At 40.3% G+C, this 20692-nt stretch overlaps 1 protein-coding gene across 1 annotated transcript in view; it reads left to right on the forward strand.

The window, feature by feature from the left end:
* The window catches only part of PRMT3 (protein arginine methyltransferase 3), a 64428-nt gene that overhangs the window by 31953 nt on the left and 11783 nt on the right, over positions 1-20692 (forward strand). The window contains exons 12-15 of the mRNA XM_079968051.1: positions 6847-7034; positions 11121-11207; positions 19800-19850; positions 20028-20115. Coding sequence (XP_079824177.1) covers positions 6847-7034; positions 11121-11207; positions 19800-19850; positions 20028-20115 — 414 coding nt within the window. The remainder of the gene's footprint in view (positions 1-6846; positions 7035-11120; positions 11208-19799; positions 19851-20027; positions 20116-20692) is intronic.

The following is a 20692-nucleotide window of genomic DNA, read 5'->3' on the forward strand; positions in this document are numbered from 1 at the left end:
GATACACAGACTTCTTCAGATACACTGTGTATCTGAAGAAGTGTGCATGCACACGAAAGCTCATACCAAGAACTAACTTAGTTGGTCTTTAAGGTGCTACTGGAAGGGATTTTTTTTGTTTTGACTATGGCAGACCAACACGGCTACCTATCTGTAACTAATTCAATTAAATTAGCTCAGCAAGTTCATATCTCTCATCCTTTACATATTATTATTATATATATATATATTTAAAGAAATACTTAATTCTTATTACTTGGCCAAATTTTACTTATCCAGTTTCCTTATAAACATTAAATCCTTTTCTAAGGTCGACTCGAATTCCTTCCACGAATTTCCCTTTTATCTTAAAAATAGGTCATAATAATCAAACACAAAGGTCATAAACATATTTTTAAAAATTCTTTCCCCCCCCCCCGCCCGGTTTCTGTCCCTTCCCATGTCCACAAAAACAGTCTTTAGCCTGGATTCCTCACATCTGAGGCCTTTAAATCTCTGTCAGTCTCTCTCTGCCGATTTTGTTGGTAGCCCTCTTTGTTGGTCCTCGGGTCTCGAAAGAGTTCTAGCTCAGTCTCATCAGATTTTCTTCCATCCAAAGTACTTGACACCAGCTGCTGCGAAAGGTCAGCCAATCCATGCTCAAAGAGGAAGCCCCAATCATATTTCTTATTTCTTTTAAATTCAAATATTCCAAGTGTTCCAGGGGCTTCCTCCCTCCTCTTTCGCATCTCTCGCAAGTTTGTAATCCAAAGGTCTTCTTCTTTATGTTCTGACAATGTAGGCTTGTGGTTGGTACTCTCCATCTGTACTGGCCCTTGTTCCCTCTCCTCCTGATCCGAAGTTATCTCTTCTAATTCAGCTGCAGATTTTTTCCCGGTCAAGTCCATTGTGCATTCAGCAGAGTCACTTATTTTAGAGTTCAAGGTTATAAGTTGTTTACTCATAGCCGTAGTCTGCTCCTGCAACTTTCCCACAAGAAAAAACATTCTTTCTATCTCTGCCTGTAATTTTCCATCTGCAGCCATTGTAGTATTTCAATGTTTCCCCTAGGGGGATTCTGGTTACTTAATAGTCTTTTCCCAACAGTCCGTTACTTTGTTATTTCACTGCTTTGTTCCCAACCATTTTAATTCAAATATAACAAATTTAGTCCAGAAAGGTGTTAAATAATAAGATTTTTAACTTTCACTGCCCGTTTGACAGCTCCTTTGACAGCTGTCAAACTCCTTGTTCCTTTTTCTCCAGCTCACATACAGGACACTCCCGGGTCTGGGGGGGTTTAAACAAAAACTTCTAAAATTCCAGTCTTACTCTCCAGCACAAATCTTCTTGTGTCAAATTCATGAAGATATTATCTTTTAAAAAACACCAAAAAGAAAAAACTCTCCACCTTAGTTCTCTGATCCTTGCTTTAAATCTTCTGTAAGCAGGGGGGTGCGGACTTCCCTTTAGCACATCCCCCGATCGTACCGAATTCAAGGATAAAAATTTTAAAGTCCAAATTCCATTCTACTCACGGATTAATTAAAGTCCAAATTTCAGGGAAGAAAGTCAGTGGTCTCCGGCCATTGCTCGCGGCTTCGCTCCACTGCAGTAGCGGTCCACTCACAGCACCACGCCGCTCCCCGTACCCTCTCCGCAGCCTTTAAAAAGGCTCTTCGTGGGTCGGGGGGCGCTTTAGGTGCCCGCCGAGTCACCAAGTCCGCAGGCTTCCGCGCCTGCGGTTTCTGAGGGTCCCCGCGTCGCCGTCGCGGTAGAACCCTTCTCCAGCGGAGCCGATTCCCTCCGGAGCTCGGAGGGAATCCGCCATTAACCAGATCGCGCTAACCCGGAAGTCCAAAACACTCCTATGGTTATTGCCAACTGAAGCAATTACAATCAAGAGCATCAACATGGATAAACAGTGGGCATCCTATAGATACTTGCTAGATTTCACAGGGAATGAACCCAGATTGAAACCTATGGAAGAACTAAGGAGCCATGTTACTGATTGGTTACAATATTATCAACTTTATATGTTTAAATTAGATAAGAAAAAAGTTTTTAGACCAAAGCTCACAATTTGAAAGGGTTATTGCAGAATAAGGAAAATCTGTTGTCTAAAATGTACAAACTTTTATTGGAATAGGAAACAAAAGACAAGCTGGTTAAAGCCTCAATGACCCACTGGGCAATTGATATAGGGTATAATATAGAACTAAACCTCTGGGAGAATCTTTGGCAGAAAGAGTTGAAATTCACAGCATGCTATATGTTGAAAGAGAACTACAAGAAAATGATTCATAGATGGTATCCAACCACAAGTAGACTAGCTAATATGTATAAATTGGAATCGGATTTGTGTTGGAAATGTAAAGAAATAGAAGGAACTTTTTTCCATATGTGGTGGGCATGCAAAATAGTTAAAGAATATTGGGAAATGATATATAATGAGATTGAGGGAAATGCTTAAAACAAGGTTCCCCCCAAAACCAGAGGCATTATTGTTAGGAATGGTGCAGACAGAGGTGCCCAGGTCTCAGAAAAACTTAGTTATGTATGCAACAATGGCGGCTCAGATCTTGCTAGCCCCAAAATGGAAGGTGAGAGAGGTTCCTAGTAAGGAAGATTGGCAACTTAAGATGTTAGAATATGCAGAGTTATCAAGTCTAACAAGTGTAATAAGAGAGCAAGAAGAACAGATATTTAAAGAGGAGTGGAATTTTTGCTGAGTATGTAGAAAATACGTACACAGTTGAAAACGTTCACAATATTATGGTAAATTCAACAGTATAATATATTTCACTGGGATATAAGATTGGAGAACTTAATTAGATGGGTATACAATATATGCAGGAACAGTGGGTAAATTAAAAGGGGAGAGGGAAGGAGAGGGAGGGAAGTCATTGAATGTATGGTTATAATGAAAGATGTTCATTTTGAAATGCATAATCTGAAAATGTAATAAAAATTATTTTAGAAAGAAAACAGTTCTTCACTTTGGGGACAGAAAAGATTGATGAGTGAAAATAGATGTTAAGCGCTTAATATTTATACTCCTTTCTCACTCCCAATAAAATACATTAATAGTTCTCTAGCCTGATAGTCCAGTTCATTTAGCAGTATTTTAAACAGAGCTCTTACACCTTCAGGCACTTGTATCTGATGCTCTAATGCCAACTAGTTTAGAAGGTTAATGGAGGCTTTATAGATTGTTTCATTTGTTCCTCTATAAATCAGCCAGCAGGTGGGGTTGAAACAGCAGAACGTCCACCGTAGATGCAATTTACTTTTGCATCATGTGTAGCAACAGACCGATAATTCTGTCAGACACCATTGAGATAAAAATATGCTACATTAATTTTAGGGTGGAACTTTTTCAAGAGTTAGGCTAGAGGTCCAGTAACCTCCTTGCCTGATGGAAGGAAAGATGGAGATTTATAAGGAATATGCTTCGATATAGTCTAGTGCAGGTTATTATAATCCATGGGATTTGACACAACAACAGTGTGTGTGTGTGTAACCTGATTAATGGGAGTGGTACAGTGGTGCCCCGCAAGACGAATGCCTTGCAAGACGAAAAACTCGCTAGACGAAAGAGTTTTCCGTCTTTTGAGGTGCTTCGCAAGACGAATTTCCCTATGGGCTTGCTTCGCAGGACGAAAATGTCTTGCGAGTTTTTCCCTTTCCCCCCCTTTTTCTAAGCTGCTAAGCCGCTAATAGCCGCTTAGCTGCTAATAGCCGCTAAGCTGCTAATAGCGCTAATCCACTAAGCCGCTAATAGGGGTGCTTCGCAAGACGAAAAAACCGCAAGACGAAGAGACTCGCGGAATTAATTAATTTCGTCTTGCGAGGCACCACTGTACTGGCATGGCTTCTTTTTATTTTTGTTATTGTTAGTTATTAATGGCCTTCCATATATCTAGGGCATTTACAAAATATAATAAAAACTAAAAGCAAGTAAAACACAAAAAGGGGTATCACTTTAAAAAAAAAAAAAGCTTTTCTTCATTGCCCTTTAATTTCTGTATCTCATTTCTGTTCTCCAAGACATAAGCATAGGCTGCCTTCAAACTGAAAAGAAAGGAAGAAATGCCTAGAAACTTCTCAAATGGTCAGTGTGGCCAAAATGGTGAAAGTTCTGCCAAAACAGAATATGTTGGGGCTGGGGAACATGATACTCAAAATTACCTAGCTGTCAGATATACATGCATTTATCAGCTTTCCTTGTTCAATACAATGCCACTAGCTTAACTCTACAGCTCATTTAGCAGAATTTTAAATAGGACACTTCCTCCTTTGGGCAGTTGTAGCTCGTGAGCTATTTTGCCAACTAGTTTAAAACAGTTCACAATACCTTTCATCGTAGTGTTTCATATATTCCAGAGAAGTTAAAAGTTTACATTGCACCTTTGGGGTAAAATAGATACTGCAACCTTAGTGTACAAGTTGTGCTGGCTGAAGAATATTTAGGTTTCATTTATGCTTGGAAGGTACAGCAGATGTGTGCAACTTTATTAAGACCCCAGAACAAAGAAAAGTATCAATACTTCCCACCTGTGTTTCTGTGATCATCTTTTTGTTATCGCTTTAACTTAGCCAAGTGCTAATCATTTATTCCAGCCATAGTTTCATTTGACTTAACTTTGTTGTCACAGTGTGGGCTAATGGTTGGTTGCTGTGTCATCTTCTACCTCAAGCTTTCCAAAAGCCTGATCCCTAAAATAGGGGGCTTTCAGGTTGGAGCTAAAAGTATTATATGAGAAAGGTGATTTGTTATATTTGCTTTTCCACCTTCAAATGATAATCATTTACAGATATGCCTCTAGCCCTGCAGTTACTACGATCGTACCCTTTTAATGTCCTTACATTTGTGAGGCATTGCTGAGGGATAAAAGATTTCCCATCTTGCTTTGCTCCCCATGTGAGCTGTTACTAATGACAAATGATTTGGGGGCAGTGAGTCGAGAAGGACACAGATGACAAACCTATGAATTTCTAAAGTGCGCTTCTCTAAGAGATGTCTGATCAGCAGTTTAATATTACGTGTGGTGAGAAATAATTCAATCAGATTAAAAACTAAGTAATGGAATATGTATGAAATAAAAGGTTCTTGCATGGGAGTGGTTTTACTTTCGTAAGTAGCATGGGGTTTAAAAAAACCAAAAGGACCCATCACGGAAGTGGATTATTCAAAATATATTGGCTCCTTTTCCTATTGTGTTTTTAGATGGGTAAGATAAATAATAATTTTAATACTTCTTAGGCTGGAACTTTTCTGCTAAAGACAATTTTTTTAAAAGCAAGCTTTTCATGGAAGCATTGTAAAACCATAATGATCATCTAAATAATGGCCTGAATGCCATAAGCCACAAGCAGAGAAAGCTCCATGCCTACTGCTGAACTGAATTCTGAAAGTTGGCTGTCAAGCAAGACGTGAGTTGATGAATGGGTGGACCTAGTGGTAGTGTTAAAGCAGGATCACCAACCTCTTACAAAATGGGGCATACTGGGCTGCACTTAAAAGGGTGGGAATTGGGAAAAGGTGAGATATCTCCCGTGTTGTGCTAATAGAACTGCCTCAGCTCACATAAATAAATGAAAACATCTCCCGTTTCTATTGGACGTTAATTTCATAGTGTTATGTTTTTCTTCACTTTATGCTTGCAAAGTACTTACTTTAAAAGAGTATTCTTGGATTTAATTTAATAAGCTTCACATTTCAAAACAAGAAGTGCTGATGTAAGTTTTCTGTGACTAATGTGTTTCTTGGTCAGGAGCATTAAGGGCACAGGCCAGATCACAGCTTCTGAGCATGCTTATAGTGGTCTGATTCGTACCCTTAACGCTCTGTTTGGTTTTGTGACCCAGGGACCCATTGGCCGCAGTGGGCATGTATTGGGGCAGAGTTTGGTTGCTTTACTTTTGAACAACTGCTATTTAAGTAGCCTTGCATCTGAATAAAATTGTTTAGTGTAGCTGCTGAACAAGAAACACAAAGAAATTCTGGCGGATATGTTTAATTGGTGCTTGTATACCTTTTGGTCCACTCCACTTGCCTGTTGCATTTTAATTTTTGTAACTAGCCTTCAGTTTCATGTCTCTTTTAAAAGCTGGATATACTGTCATGTAAACTCATCCTAGTTCGGATTTTTACACATACAAAGCAGCACATCATCTGATAGGCCTCATTTGTTTGGTCATTATGTTATCTAAAATATGAATGTTATAAAAGGGTGGTATATTTCTTAGACATTGCCCTGCTTTTTGGAATTTTTCATCGCTAGGAAGCTTACAATATAAATCAGATAAAATGCATCACTCCATTACCTTCCTCTGCTAATGCGGTGAGACATTTCTGGTGCTACTTAGCGAGTTTTCCTGCGTTCCCCTGCTTACCAAATACAGCACTGTCATTTTGGAAAGAGATTGTTGACTTAACAGTGCTTTGTCTACTGTAGCACAGAGATACTGCTGATAGTCCAGGAACAAGCCTAATATATAGCAAGGGAAGACCTAAAAATAAAATAAAATTCAGCAATATTGACTGAAACAGCAGTCACTGTATACTCCATGTGCCCATTTGTGTGACAGCTGTCATGTATGCAGAGCCATTGATCTGTCTCAGGTTCTGCTTATCACCAGTTCCCCGAGTTGTTGCCATGCCTTTGTTTCTACCAAGACAACAACAATGAATCCTATGAAATGGATTTTTTAAAAATAGGTTTTTCCTCAAAACAGTAGATTTGTCTGTTTTTGCTTGTGGTAAATTTCCTTGTATATTTCAAATTAAAGTCAAATCTAATATAAAAGGGAACTTGTACCATTGTTTGTTGTCAATAAATTATTTGCAATGTCTCTTTGCAGTGTATCCTGACATCTGCACCATCAGCCTGGTGGCTGTCAGTGACCTCAAGAAGCATGCAGACAGGTTATCTTTCTGGGATGATGTGTATGGCTTCAACATGTCCTGCATGAAGAAGGCTGTCATTCCAGAAGCTGTTGTGGAAGTGTTAGATTCAGGCACGCTAATATCTGAAGCTTGTGTCATCAAGGTACTTTAACAAATAATGTAAATTTCTAGAAAGGAATGTATAATTATTAACCCAGTGCAGTATGTAAGCTGTTCTTACATAGAAGATGTTTTGTTTCCCCCGGCCGTTCAGTGTTAATAAAATATGGAGTCCGTGATACTAATATTTTGGAATTTGTGCACACCTTTATGGATTTTGCAGCCTTCTCGTAGTAGTTTTTCTCTATTCTTTCCCCCCACAAAACTAATAAAGACAGAAATAAAATAAGGAGATGTAATGGCTACCTGCCCATTGTTCATTCAACATCCATACGTCAAAAGTGATGTGCAGTTCTCTGTTGGTTCCATCTGGAACTTGTTAAATGTCTCAAGAGGCTGTCTTTAAAACTTAACTCCAATTTCTGTTTGTCTCCCCATCTTTTATTTTCTCCGCCTGGTCATGCTCTGTCTCTGGTATGCTTAATTGTAGGCTTTGGAGCTGCATTAATTATATTGTAATTAATTATGCTATAATTATTAGTTATATTGTTTGCTAAAATCCTTGAATATTTGCATATTCAGTGTTATGAACGAAGTCTGAGTGCTAAAGAGTATTTTCATTTCATTTATTACACCTTTCCTCAAAGGACTTCAGAGTGACATACATAATTTTTCCTCACAATACCCTGAGAGTTGGACTGGGCTTAGAGGCAATGACTGACTGATCTGAACCCTGGTCTTCAGGTCCTAGTGCAACACTAACAAGTACACTACACCATTAATGGTAGAAGAAACGAGATGATTGGTTAAGAAGTATATTGCTTTCCATGTAAACATATATTGTAGCACCTCTGTAGCTAAATATTAGAGAAAATCACACAAACATTGCTGCATGTACCACTTAGGTGTGCTTAACTGAAGCAATTGGGGGAAAGTTCCTTTCTAATCCCCTCCCCTTTCTAACTATTATCTGAAAAGGCAATCTTATATTTTCATAAGAACAGCATTGTTGCTGTGTGAAATTGAATGCATTCAATTCTCTGATAATGTACAACCCTAGACTAACGGCCTCAAGTTTCCCCCTCCCATCTAGAGCACAATAGGCTACATTCCTCTTAAAAAGAGAGAATATTTATTACACAAAATTATTCAACCACAATTTTAATTTGTAACACCTCCCTCTAAATGTTGTACAGTGGTACCTTGGTTCTCAAACTTAATCCATTCTGGAAGTCCGTTCCAAAACCAAGGTGCACTTTCCCACAGAAAGTAATGCAAAATGGATTAATCTGTTCCAGACTTTTAAAAACAACTCCTAAAACAGCAATTTAACATGAATTTTGCTATCTAACGACACAATTGATCCATAAAATGAAAGCAGTAAACAATGTACTGCAGTCACACAATCAATCAGTAGCTGAACTGGCTTCCACACGGTCACAAAAACGAAACAAAAAAGCTGCAAAAACAAAAATGCAAAATAAATAGGAAAAACAGACAGCGTAATAGTCAAAACGTAATACTCAAAACGTAATACTCAATACCTCAGCGTAATACTCAAAATGGAAGTGTGGCACTCAAAACAGAGCACATTCAGCTTCTGAAAAAGGTTCGCAAACCGGAACACTTACTTCCGGGTTTGCAGTGTTTGGGTTCCAAGTTGTTTGAGTACCAAGGTACCACTGTATAGTAGCCCTCATTGCCTTAGATTTGTTCCTAGAGAAAAATAGGGATCCTGTAGTTCAGGCTCCCTGTGCATCTTTAACAGATTTAAAAGAGTGACAAGCCTGTTTTGGTTATGACTACTTTGAGATGCTGTTGTTGCTTAACAACCTACTTTTACATTGCAGGCTGGAAAATAATTTCTTGAGTGGAATTGATAGATAAAACTTCCAAATAAGACTTTAAATGTTGACTATTCATTTTTCTGTATAACATGTAGTAAAATTAATGAATTCACCAAGAATGTCTTCCTGAGTAAACAACCAAAATCAATAATTGTTCCATAAAGCTGATGATTTTCAGATATTGAGGAAATTATAAAAATGTACCTAGTTAATCATATGATGACTAAGAATGTATATGTTTCACCTCTGAATCTGGCATTTATTACCCTGAGTAATGGTTTTGTCATACTCCACTCAGCCTCATGAAAATCTGACAGCTTCTGTGTCAGATTTTGACTTTTGTGTATTTTAAAGGGATTTCTTTTCTGTAAGACGAGCAGTTACTAATAGTCCTAGTCAGTAACCTCTTTGTTTAGAAAAATCACATCCCAGTTTCAAGAATTTCCCATAAGGCATCAAAAATAATATAAAGTTGAGCGAACATATAGCAGTAATGTATTAAATGTTCCAGAGTAACACAGAAATTCATGCAAAATAGTTATAGATGTAATAGTGTGAACCAGCAACTAATAAAACATACAGCTAGCCCAAAATTACTAAGGTAGTCAATAGTAGGAAACAAGCCCATATATGAGCCATTCTTTTAAAAAAATATGCAAGCCTTCAGACATTTCCAAGAACTCTGTAGTGTTGTGACCTGACAGTCCAGTTGGCAATGAATTCCATAGCCGTGGGGCTGCCACGGAGAATGCTCTCAGCTTTGTAGCCACTGGATTTCACCACTCCTGATGGTGGACAAACAAGAATGGCTGAGCAACAGAAGGTGTTTAAATGTCCCTCATTGGCTGACATGATTATGACACCATAGCTATGCAGTATTCCTTTGTTTGCCATTTCCAAGGTTAGTAAAACGATGGAGTTGCCTTTCATATCCCTACCATTATCCAGGATATGGAACATACATTATATTTGCATATTATTCAGTTGGCCAAGATACCAATTTTGATTTTTAACAAAAGAAGGTGTGTGTGTGTGTGTGTGTGTGAGAGAGAGAGAGAGAGAGAGAGAGAGAGAGAGAGAGAGAGAGAGATGTCCAGTCATAAAAGGACTTGTGAGTCCTGCTGGGAGCCCAGTTGCTGTTCACGAGTCTTTTTCAAATAAAACAAGTATCCAAATAAAAGGATGGGTATCCAACAAATAGGGGATGCGGGTGGCGCTGTGGGTTAAACCACAGAGCCTAGGACTTGCTGATAAGAAGGTCGGTGGTTCAAATCCCCGCGATGGGGTGAGCTGCCGTTGCTCGGTCCCTGCTCCTGTCAACCTAGCAGTTCGAAAGCAGATCAAAGTGCAAGTAGATAAATAGGTGGGAAGGTAAACGGCATTTCCGTGCGCTGCTCTGGTTTGCCAGAAGCGGCTTAGTCATGCTGGCCACATGACCCAGAAGCTGTACGGCGGCTCCCTCGGCCAATAAAGTGAGATGAGCACCACAACCCCAGAGTCGGCCACGACTGGACCTAATGGTCAGGGGTCCCTTTACCTTTACCTACCCAACAAATATGTGTGAAAACACTATGTGGGAATTTGTAGGGATTAAGGCTAGACTGCTGTAGTAAATCTGAGGATTGTCCCTCACCTTGATTTGATTTTCATGTGCCCTATTATTAGGACTCTGATGATGCCATATATAAGACTCATCAAGCCATGAAATATGCTAATCCACCTTCAGCTTAGAATTGCTTTACATGTGATATATCTTCAATAAATATCAGTTTTATCTAGGAACTTGTATGTACTTGACATAGAGAGCTCATTTTTCTGCCGCTTCACATATAAGCCCATTTTTTTCTGAATGGAAGCATTATCCCTATGAGAAACATATCTGTAAAAGAAAGCATCCTGACAATTTTAACTTTCTGGTCGTAGGCTGAAGAACATAGAGTCTAACTGCATCCTAGTGAGACTTCAGAGTCCTACCCCCAGTTCATCTTCTGCAAACAGCATTGCAAGCAACTTTTGAACCTTAAGAGTTTCATTTATCATGTGATTTTAGAAGACTGCAGTTATAAAGCCAGTGGGAGTCCTGAGCTTGCACTTAGAGGCTAAACTTTCCAGTTTTTTGCCATATACACCTGGTAGGCAACTAGTTTCCATGTAGGTTGCTTTTGAGAATAAGCTTTATTTCAGGTCTATTATACAGAGATGATTAAAACAGTCTCCATAGATTCCACGCAGATACTAGGCTTCTGCTTTGTTCTCACACAAGACTCTGCACTTTCTTGCAGCGGATCGATTGCCATGTTGTATCGGTTTCAGAACTGAATTTTTCATCAGACTTCACTCTGAGAGTAACAAAGACTTCCGTGTGTACGGTAAATATTTTATTTCAGCATTTCTGGGGGTTTGATTGCCGCGCTTTTGAAATCTTTGGTCAAAGCCTTCATTTGCAAACTAGCTAGCTATGGACCATGGCTACGGGATTAAATGTTGGCATTACCTGATAGCCATTGGTGTATTGCAATCTTGTCAAGCAGTGTCTCCCATCTTGTATAAAGTGTTCCTTACACCAGCAGCTATGCCATTCCTCTTAAGTCCTCTCTCTTCGGGGTCAGCCATGTAGAACGTTATTCCCCCTTTATTCCTGATGTAGATCTTCACTCAACCCTTCTGCGCTGGCAGAAGAGGGGCACCAATTTGTGGTCGCCTTGGGTACCAAAGTGTCTTGGGTTGTCCCTGTTTCTCTTTCATCTCCCTTATTTTTTTTACATTCTAATACTTTTTTACTCTTTTTCCTGTGTAAGCTTGTTTCACCATTCCTTCCTTTCCACTTGTCATAAGCTTATCTGCTATCTCCTTTTAACAATTTATCCTCCAACCACCTTCTGAACTCTTTGTGACCCCTTTCATATGGAGTTTCTCCCTTTCTCACTATGAATTGTAATTTTTACACCCACTTTTCCAGTAAAGCGGTTTCTGCATGTTGCCTTCACATATATCATTGCTTGTATCTTCCTGTTTATTTGTGTGGGTTTGGGGTATGGGTTGTAACTTCATTTCCGAACTAAAGCATGCATTTGTTGCTTTTCCCCAGCCTTAAAAATATAGTGATACAGGTGAAATGTTTGGTTTGGAAGTTTCTGGTTTTGGATCAGAGATTTGTGGTGTTGCGCAAAAAAACAAAACACTTTGTCAAGTATTGCGTACTTCATCATGTAAGATTATTGACATCTTATGACCAGAATTTCCACTCCTTTTGTGATGGAGTATAGCAGTTTAGTTAGAGGCTGACAGTCCATCCATCACATCAGGCTGCCTAACCTTGCAGTAAATGAACAATAAATCCATTATATGTATTGGAGATTTTGAAGATGCTTTAAAAGTGTATTTCTTCAGCTGGACAAATATTCACCCTTGATTTTCTGTATGTAGAATTTTAGTTTGGGTTAAGATACAAGAATAAAGGTTTAATGTCATAACATTTTTGGTCTTAAAACTAATGTGGCTGTTTTTCCCCTTTGAAGAAAGATGGGTTAGAGTCTCAGTTCAGAGTCAAACTACATCAACAGAAGTATAGTGTCCAGATCAAGCGAAGTAATAGTTCCACTCTATTATGCCTTGCTCAGGCCACACTTGGAATACTGTGTCTAGTTACTGACACCACAATGTGTGTTTTCTATTTGATTTAGTCCAGAAACTTAAGGGAAGAGGAAGTTGAGCGTTGTTCTTCAAGGCAATATTTCTATTTTTAGAACCATTTGGGGAGAGTTCCAATCAATCCATGTTGCAACTATAAATTCCTTAGCTTTACATCGGGATATTTATGGGTCAGGCACAGTCTACAACATTGGAAAGTAGACTTTGGCATATATCTAGAGATTCATGTTCAGCCACTCTTAGAACTTTAATATACAGTCACTGACCCAGGTTTGCAGGTCACTGTGAAATTCCTACCCATCTTGGAACAGGCAGCTATTAACATTTTAACACTCCCTCCCTCTTCATAAATCTGCCTGTTCTCCTCTACCCCCTGCTTTCTCATGACCCAAACACCTGCCATGTGCAATGGAGCTCTAGGCCGCCATTATTGCGGGCCTAATCCTCTGTGCCATTCCCCAATCCTTATATGTCAACTTCCCATCTCTATCATAGATACAAGCAAAGTGTAAGGTGTGTGTTTAGGCAAAGTGGGTTGTGAAGCCTGTGAACAATTTTACTCAAAATAACCATTTCAGATTTCCATAAATAATTGTATTTTGGCTGTTCGAGCCATACAACCATTTTATTCTTCAGTGTCTTTTTGGCAATTCATTTCGGACCAAGCTGACCATGTGTTTGCATGTTCTCACCATAGGCCAATTTGAAATTTCACATATATAAGGAAACGTGCAGCCCATCCCATTTCACCACCTGAGGTGAAACGGGAATGTGCCTCTCCCTGCCCCCCTGCCACACCACGCCTCACATGAGAGGAGGAGCATTCCTCAATGCTTTAATACTCATCTTCTTTGCCCTGGGGCAGAGAAGATGAGCGGCACTGTCATGCGCTGGAATGCTCCCGGCAAGAGGGAGCATTCTGCAAGCAGTTGAACAGGCAGGGCACCGCCTCTTGTGCTTCCACCACTTTACCCAACCTCATGGGCTCTGTAAGCAAAGAGCAGAAATACAAGCGCATCATGTGCATGGATATCTGGTTCCCCCCCCCAATAGGTACTCTTAAAATGTCTGATAATCAGCTTTAATATATTGCTACATTCACAGAGCTTTTGGGATTAAGCAGGCTAAAAAACTAAATTAAATTGCCCAGGTTTACTTGATTGAAATCACAGTATACATACTAAAATTAATGCGCTTGATAGATGGTTTCCTCCCTAGCACAAAACAGGTATTGTGAGAAGCTTTTAGTTAATATCAGTTATTAAATTCAGTTAGGGACGCGGGTGGCGCTGTGGGTAAAACCTCAGCGCCTAGGACTTGCCGATCGTCAGGTTGGTGGTTCGAATCCCCGCGGCGGGGTGCGCTCTCGTCGTTTGGTCCCAGCGCCTGCCAACCTAGCAGTTCGAAAGCACCCTCGGGTGCAAGTAGATAAATAGGGACCGCTTACCAGCGGGAAGGTAAACGCCATTTCCGTGTGCTGCGCTGGCTCGTCAGATGCAGCTTGTCACGCTGGCCACATGACCCGGAAGTGTCTCCGGACAGCGCTGGCCCCCGGCCTCTTAAGTGAGATGGGCGCGCAACCCCAGAGTCGGACACGACTGGCCCGTACGGGCAGGGTACCTTTACCTTTACCTTTATTAAGTTCAGTATCAATTGCTGCTGATAGGTTCTTGGTGGTGTTAGCGGTGATCTAAAATGTTACTTATTAAGTTTTGCTATATGGCTAAGAATTCAGTCCTCCACCCACTTACCTGGCAGTAAGGCTTGTTGAATATGATGAGACTTACTTCTGAGTGGACATGGTGGGTTCGCCCTAAAAGCATGGAATCTGCCTTTGAGGGCCCTTTAAAGACTGCTGAGAGTTCTGCCACACGATTGGCTGGTTTCGGGGTTGGGAGCAGTAAGAATAGGCAATGCAAATTTTAACCCTGCTTTCCCCCTTCTGATTCATACTCGGGTGGCTCCACACATAACTTCTGGCTCACCCACAGAGGAGGTGGTAGATTGGATAACTCCCCATATATGCAGGAACTTATTTGTTTGTAATTTTAAAAGCTAAGGACTGCCATGCTCATTGCTGTCTTGGATGCATTAAATGTTGTTGTGTTAGCTAGAGGGAAACGGTGGTGGTGGCGTGAAGAAAACAGGATTAAGCATATATTGACCTCGTTCACCCCCTGACAACTTAACGTTATCCTGGGGGTGGAGTGTTGGCATCAGGGGACGCATGGCACATACTTATGCTGACCCAATTTTGCACCCAAATTCTCATATACTCTCCAATGGGAGGAAAAATACCCTCCTACCTCAATCTGTATTGTTGAAATTGTGCGAGCCAGGCAGCTACTAATAGACCCAAATCTCAGGTATCACCACTATAGGTCAATTAAAGGTAAAGGGACCCCTGACCATTAGGTCCAGTCGTGGCTGACTCTGGGGTTGCGGCGCTCATCTCGCTTTATTGGCCGAGGGAGCCGGCATACAGCTTCTGGGTCATGTGGCCAGCATGACTAAGCCGCTTCTGGCGAACCAGAGCAACACACAGAAACGCAGTTTACCTTCCCACTGGAGCGGTACCTATTTATCTACTTGCACTTTGACGCGCTTTCGAACTGCTAGGTGGAGAGGAGCAGGGACCGAGCAACGGGAGCTCACCCCATTGCAGGGATGCGAACCGCCAACCTTCTGATCGGCAACTCCTACGTTCTGTGGTTTAACCCACAGCGCCACCCGTGTCCCTATAGGTCAATTAGGTTATAGCAATAGACTGCTGAGATTTAGAGCTAGGTGAGCAAGAATCTATTATCTGGCTGCAAAGTTCAGCAATTCACTACTATACTAGGGTGGAGAGAATTTCTCCGCCATTTATTTCCCCTCCATGATCTTTGCAGACCCCAACTCGGAAGTGATGAATGAAAGAGGAACTGCTTTCATCAAGGAATAAAAAGCTAACGCTTTGCCATATGAGAAGCAGTTTTACAAGGCTGAAGATGATTTAATTTTCAGACAGTATCAAACTTTGAATAGTATGGTACAAAGACTACTTGAATAATACCTAATGTGCTCAGTTATTCTACTTTTGAGATGGAATGAGGCTTTGTACAGGGTACAATAAACGAAGTAAATTTTATTCAGTACCCCCCTCCCCCTTTGAAGAGTAAGGATCATTCAGTAATCTTGAGGTACTGAGTTGTTTTCATTTAAGAAATATCATTTTTAAAACAAAAGTGGTATTTCTGCACCAAGAACATAGTGATTGTCTGTCTCCCTCTCCCTCTCTGCTGCATGGCTTACAAGCATTTCATCTCCATGCTTGGATAAACTCCATCAAAAGCACATTATCCTCCTACTTCTGTGGCCAGCTGCCTAATTGTATCTGCTCTAGCTGCATGCTGTTGGAACACGATACTGACGAGGAACAAAAATGATAAATTACTCCCTGCAGCTGATAGCGATGATGGTAACTTTTAATTTCCTCTCTCCTAAGTGAATTGGTCAAATTGCTTTTAACTGGTTTCACAGGGGTTTGTATAAATCAGACAGGGATTTACAATTGGGAACAGAAGTGTTTTCCTAGAGAAGCGGCACAGGTAAATGAAGAAGCAGATTTGAGATTTGCTCAAATCTGCGCTTTGCTCTGTTCTTAAAAAAATAAAAATGAGCCTGAAATACAGGATAACGAATGAGTAAACTGTGGGTGTTTGACCATCTTCAACAGACACTGGGTTTTTTTTGAGAGAGAGACTGCTTATTTTGTGGTTTTTGTGAATAAAATTGTGCCCCGCTGTGGCAACAGAACAAGTAATTAAGGCACAGAGCTGCAATATATTTGATTTGTGTGAGAAATCATGCACACACAGAGAGAGACACCTTGTACTTGCAGTTCCCAGATTGGTTACCTTATGGCTACCGATGTCTGATTATTTACATGTTCCCAGTAATATATTTGGGAGAATTTCTACATTAAGGCAAACTAGCCTGGCTTATATTTCAATGTCAGCTTGGTCTGTGAATTGATTTCACAGGTCTGCATACAGGCTTAATGATCACATTTGCAGCTCTGGTGCTCCTCCTTTCCCCCTCTGCATAGCTGACTTGGTTTATGAGCAGGAGAAATTTGGTGTGGGGTTTTTTTTTTTTTTTTTTTGGTGAATTTCTACATCTCATTAACCTCCTTGCTCTTTTTTGCTTGCCTACTTTTCAAAACAACCACCTTCCCTTCAACATGCAGAGCGGTTCTGTCTGTTGATGGGATGTTGAGAACAGAAGGCAGAATAATTACTCTACTGCAGTGTATCTTTAACAAAAAGCATCCTTTCGCAGTGCTCAATAGGCCAGATCTTCAGTTATATATGACAAATCCCATTGTGTTTGCTTTCAATTTCCTACTGGTTACTGTTCAGAGAATAGAGTTTGAATGACTCTAGTGGAGATGCTGGAGTCTATTGTGATTATTTCTCTGGGGGCCTATATATCTGTTGTCAGACGAAGTGCTGTGGTGGGGAAGGAGGTAAAAGCAAGCATAAGTCACTTGCATGTAAAACAAAATAATGCCTGAAGTAACTGTTTCTAAGAGCCAACACCATTTTCAGTTTTATTGCAGTTTTTATCTTTATATTCTATTTTCTACGCTGACCTTTCTGCTTTAACTTAAAAAATATATTTTGTATCTTGTCTCAAAGCTGTTTGTATAATGTTGGATAAAAGGTCAAATAAATAAAAATGATTGCTCCGCTAAATTACGAAGCTATCTAATCTCTCAAATGTATATAGCAAGTCTCAGTTAGAATGGTTCTGCAGAAGATGAACTGTGAGGAAGTACACTGGTCTTTCGTTCGACAGCCAGTCTGTAATATTAAGAGATAAAAGATATATGCAACTTTTAAGAAGGAAGACAGAAAACTAAAGTGGGAGGAATGGCGTAACATTAGTTGTTCAAGCAAGCCTTCCCCTTTAATAAAAAACCCCCGAAAAATATTTGTGTCTCCGACTGTGGCTTTGATATACATCAGACAGTTCCACAACCAGGAAGAAACAGAATATAAAATATCATAGAATCCAGCAATTTGCACAGAAAGGGGAAACATGAATAGCAGACATTCAACCAAGTTTTACTCAAAGTAGACCTGTTGAAATCAGTGGGCCTAACTTAGTCATGTTCATTAATTTCAGTGCGTCTACTCTAAGTAAAATATAGTTGAATAACTCTCAATGTGTTTTAAAATTGCCCACTCATGTGGTAGGAAAATTAAAACACAGGAGTGTATGCAGCGTTTCATGAACAGAAGACAGCTTGCACAATGTATATTTTCCCCTAGAGTCCCCTCCTAGCCTTTCCAGAGACTTGGGAAGACCTAACAGACATTGTGGATGGTGATGTGAAAAGTGCAAGACCTCTGTGCCAGATTTGGGGGAATTCCCTTGCCCCCTGCAGCCCTGTGGAACACAGCCCACAATGTGGGGTGACTCTCTGGAGAGGCTTTTTAGGGGTGGTGGGGAGAGGGAAAGATCTGTTGCATGACGTGATATAAGGGAGCTTCCCAGCTTCCTGTATGACAGTAGAGAGCACTTTGCTAATAATGCAAAGGAGGGGAATGCATTTGTTCCATTGCCTGGGGTGATGAGGAAAGAAACCCAAATAGTTAAAAAACATAATTTGCTTATTCAGTATTTCTCCACTCACACGATGCCCCTGCTGGATGGAGAAAAGGGAGGAGTCTGCAGCCCTCTGAAAAACTGCAGTGCAAGGCTGAGGAACCCTCCAGGGCCATGAGATGGGTGGGGTAGGGAGATGGAAAGGGAAGGGGAAAACAGGTGAAAATTGTCTCCCCACCCTTTCTTCAGTGGGAGGCTCTGCTGAATCTGGGCCTCTTTCACTTCATGGGAATCCGGCCTGTGGAATATAGAAGCACTGCAGTTGCTTCGTTAGGATTTAGCATTCTGTTAGGTAAGGTACTGGCTAAAGTTGAATAGAGTCTAAAGGGCAGGTTTTCGTCCCCTTGTGCTCTGAAATGGATGCATCATCCATTTGGATTGGGTAGTGCTAGAACATGACTGACACACTAGAACCATTCCAGATCGTTGTATTCACTTATTGATGTATTCTTGAAGGACCTTGTCACCGTTTGGTGCTTATCAATACCAATTACAATTTAAAACTTCCTAGTTATTGAGGAAAACTCGTGAAGGATGCTTCATTCTTGGTGGCGGTGGGGTGTTTGACAGATGTCCTTCATGAGCGGCCTTTCATCCATGTTCTTGTACAGAGAATGCTGCCCACATGCAGATGCAGATTTCTGTTTGAAAGTTGCATCAGTCAGCAGCAGACAGTGGGGAAAGGAACTATGTGGGGCTCACTAGCCATGGTTACTTGAGGGAACATTTTAGAGTTTGTATCTATTGAATCCATGCTTATTGGCTGGGGTGGGATTGAGAGCATAATTAGGCTTTGTGGGTGTTTAGCAATATGTAGGCCACTTTCCATTGTTCTTGCAACTGGAAGATGGTCTTAACTGGACTTGTATGTAGCATTTAGCTTCTTGTGGTTTAGGCATGTAGCAAAAACTAGGGAGTGTGCTGTCACAAGAGGTAGTGAGGTTTTTAGAAGAGGATTAGACCAATTCATGGAAGATAACGCCATCAGTGACTACTAACCCTGATGGCTGTGTTCCACTTCCACTGTTGAAGGCAGTATGCCTCTGAAAGCCAGTTGCTGGGATCACAAGTGAGGAGATCTCTGTTGCACTCAGGTTCTGCCATGGGCATCTGGTTGTTGGACTAGAAGGGCCTTTGGCCTGATCTTATCCAGAAGCTCTTCTTACTTCCTTCTGATGATCTGATGCATTTTCTGCAACACAGTTTGATGCACCAGAAGCAAGAGCCCTCTTAAAGTAACCAGACAAATGAATGCATGCTTTGGACAGTTTTGGTTGGCTTTGGTATTCTTTTCATTTGTACTTTGATTCTGAGCAGTGTATTTGCAGTAGCTCCCCATTCTCCATACCCTGGAAACACAACAATATTGCTTCTATTACAGTAATGAAAATGGAAGGACAAACCTTAACTGAATAAAGGCCACAGCTTTAACCCTTCATACTTGCTGGCCTTAAACAACATGTTAAGGAGCCATTGTATTTGCTGAATGATATCAAGGTGGTTGAGTTTTCAGTTTGTTTTGAATGCCCGTGCCCAAGCAAGAACTTGGTATTACTCAATATATTATTTCCAGCAATTATATTGATGATATCAAGAAACACTTCAAGGATAATGAATGTGAAGATTGCTGATGTTTGTTTATTTCTAAATTGCAGGCAGTTGCTGGATATTTTGATATATATTTTGAGAAGAATTGCAGTAAAACAGTGAGTACATGTTCAAAATTAATTTAAAGATATATATTTTGTCAGCTTTTTGCCTTAAGGTGTTTTGAAATAAGTCTGTTTTGCTGTTGCAAGCATTTAATGTATGTGTGCTAGATTAATGTAGCATGATATTAAGTCTTGTATGTCATCACAGATTTTTGAACTCTGTCACTGCAGGTATTGTTCTCAACTAGTCCCTGCTGTACCAAAACACACTGGAAGCAAACAGCATTTTTTTTGGAGAACCCAATTTCTGTGGTAGAAGGTACAGTATTTTTTTCTTAGCTAAATATAATTTCTATAATACTAGATTCTTCTTGACACACTTTCAGATTTGTTTCAAAAGCTGAAAGTAAACACTTGGGAATTTCCTGCACAACATCCAATAATAATTTCCCTCCTGCCTTATACTATATGTGAAAGTTCTTGCTTTTAGTTCACCAAAATAATGTGACTAGAGGCTTACAATGACTTTGCCTCATGCAGTATTGCATTATGAATTCTCTTTCACTAGATAGATGAATACACATACTCTGTACATAGGCAAGTAGAACAAAAGAAAGAGGACTAGGTAAAAATATTTCTCCCCCATATACTAGCTTTCTACATGCAGGGACTTTTTACATGACAACAATCAAAACTGCAACCCCTGTCATCTAGCCAGGAGTTGTAAGAGTCCAAGAAAGACTTTGGTACCTTATTTCCCCAGTGAGTAGTGATGTTTACATACCATGCCATAATGACTTGTTCGCACTACATGTGCAGAGCAAGTCACTGTTTGCTTAAATCAAATTTTACCAGCATATTACGTAACGTGTTTCTAGGTTGAGCATACACTTCAT

The sequence above is a fragment of the Podarcis cretensis genome (genome assembly GCF_951804945.1).
Source record: "Podarcis cretensis genome assembly, chromosome: 1".
NCBI lineage: Eukaryota > Metazoa > Chordata > Lepidosauria > Squamata > Lacertidae > Podarcis > Podarcis cretensis.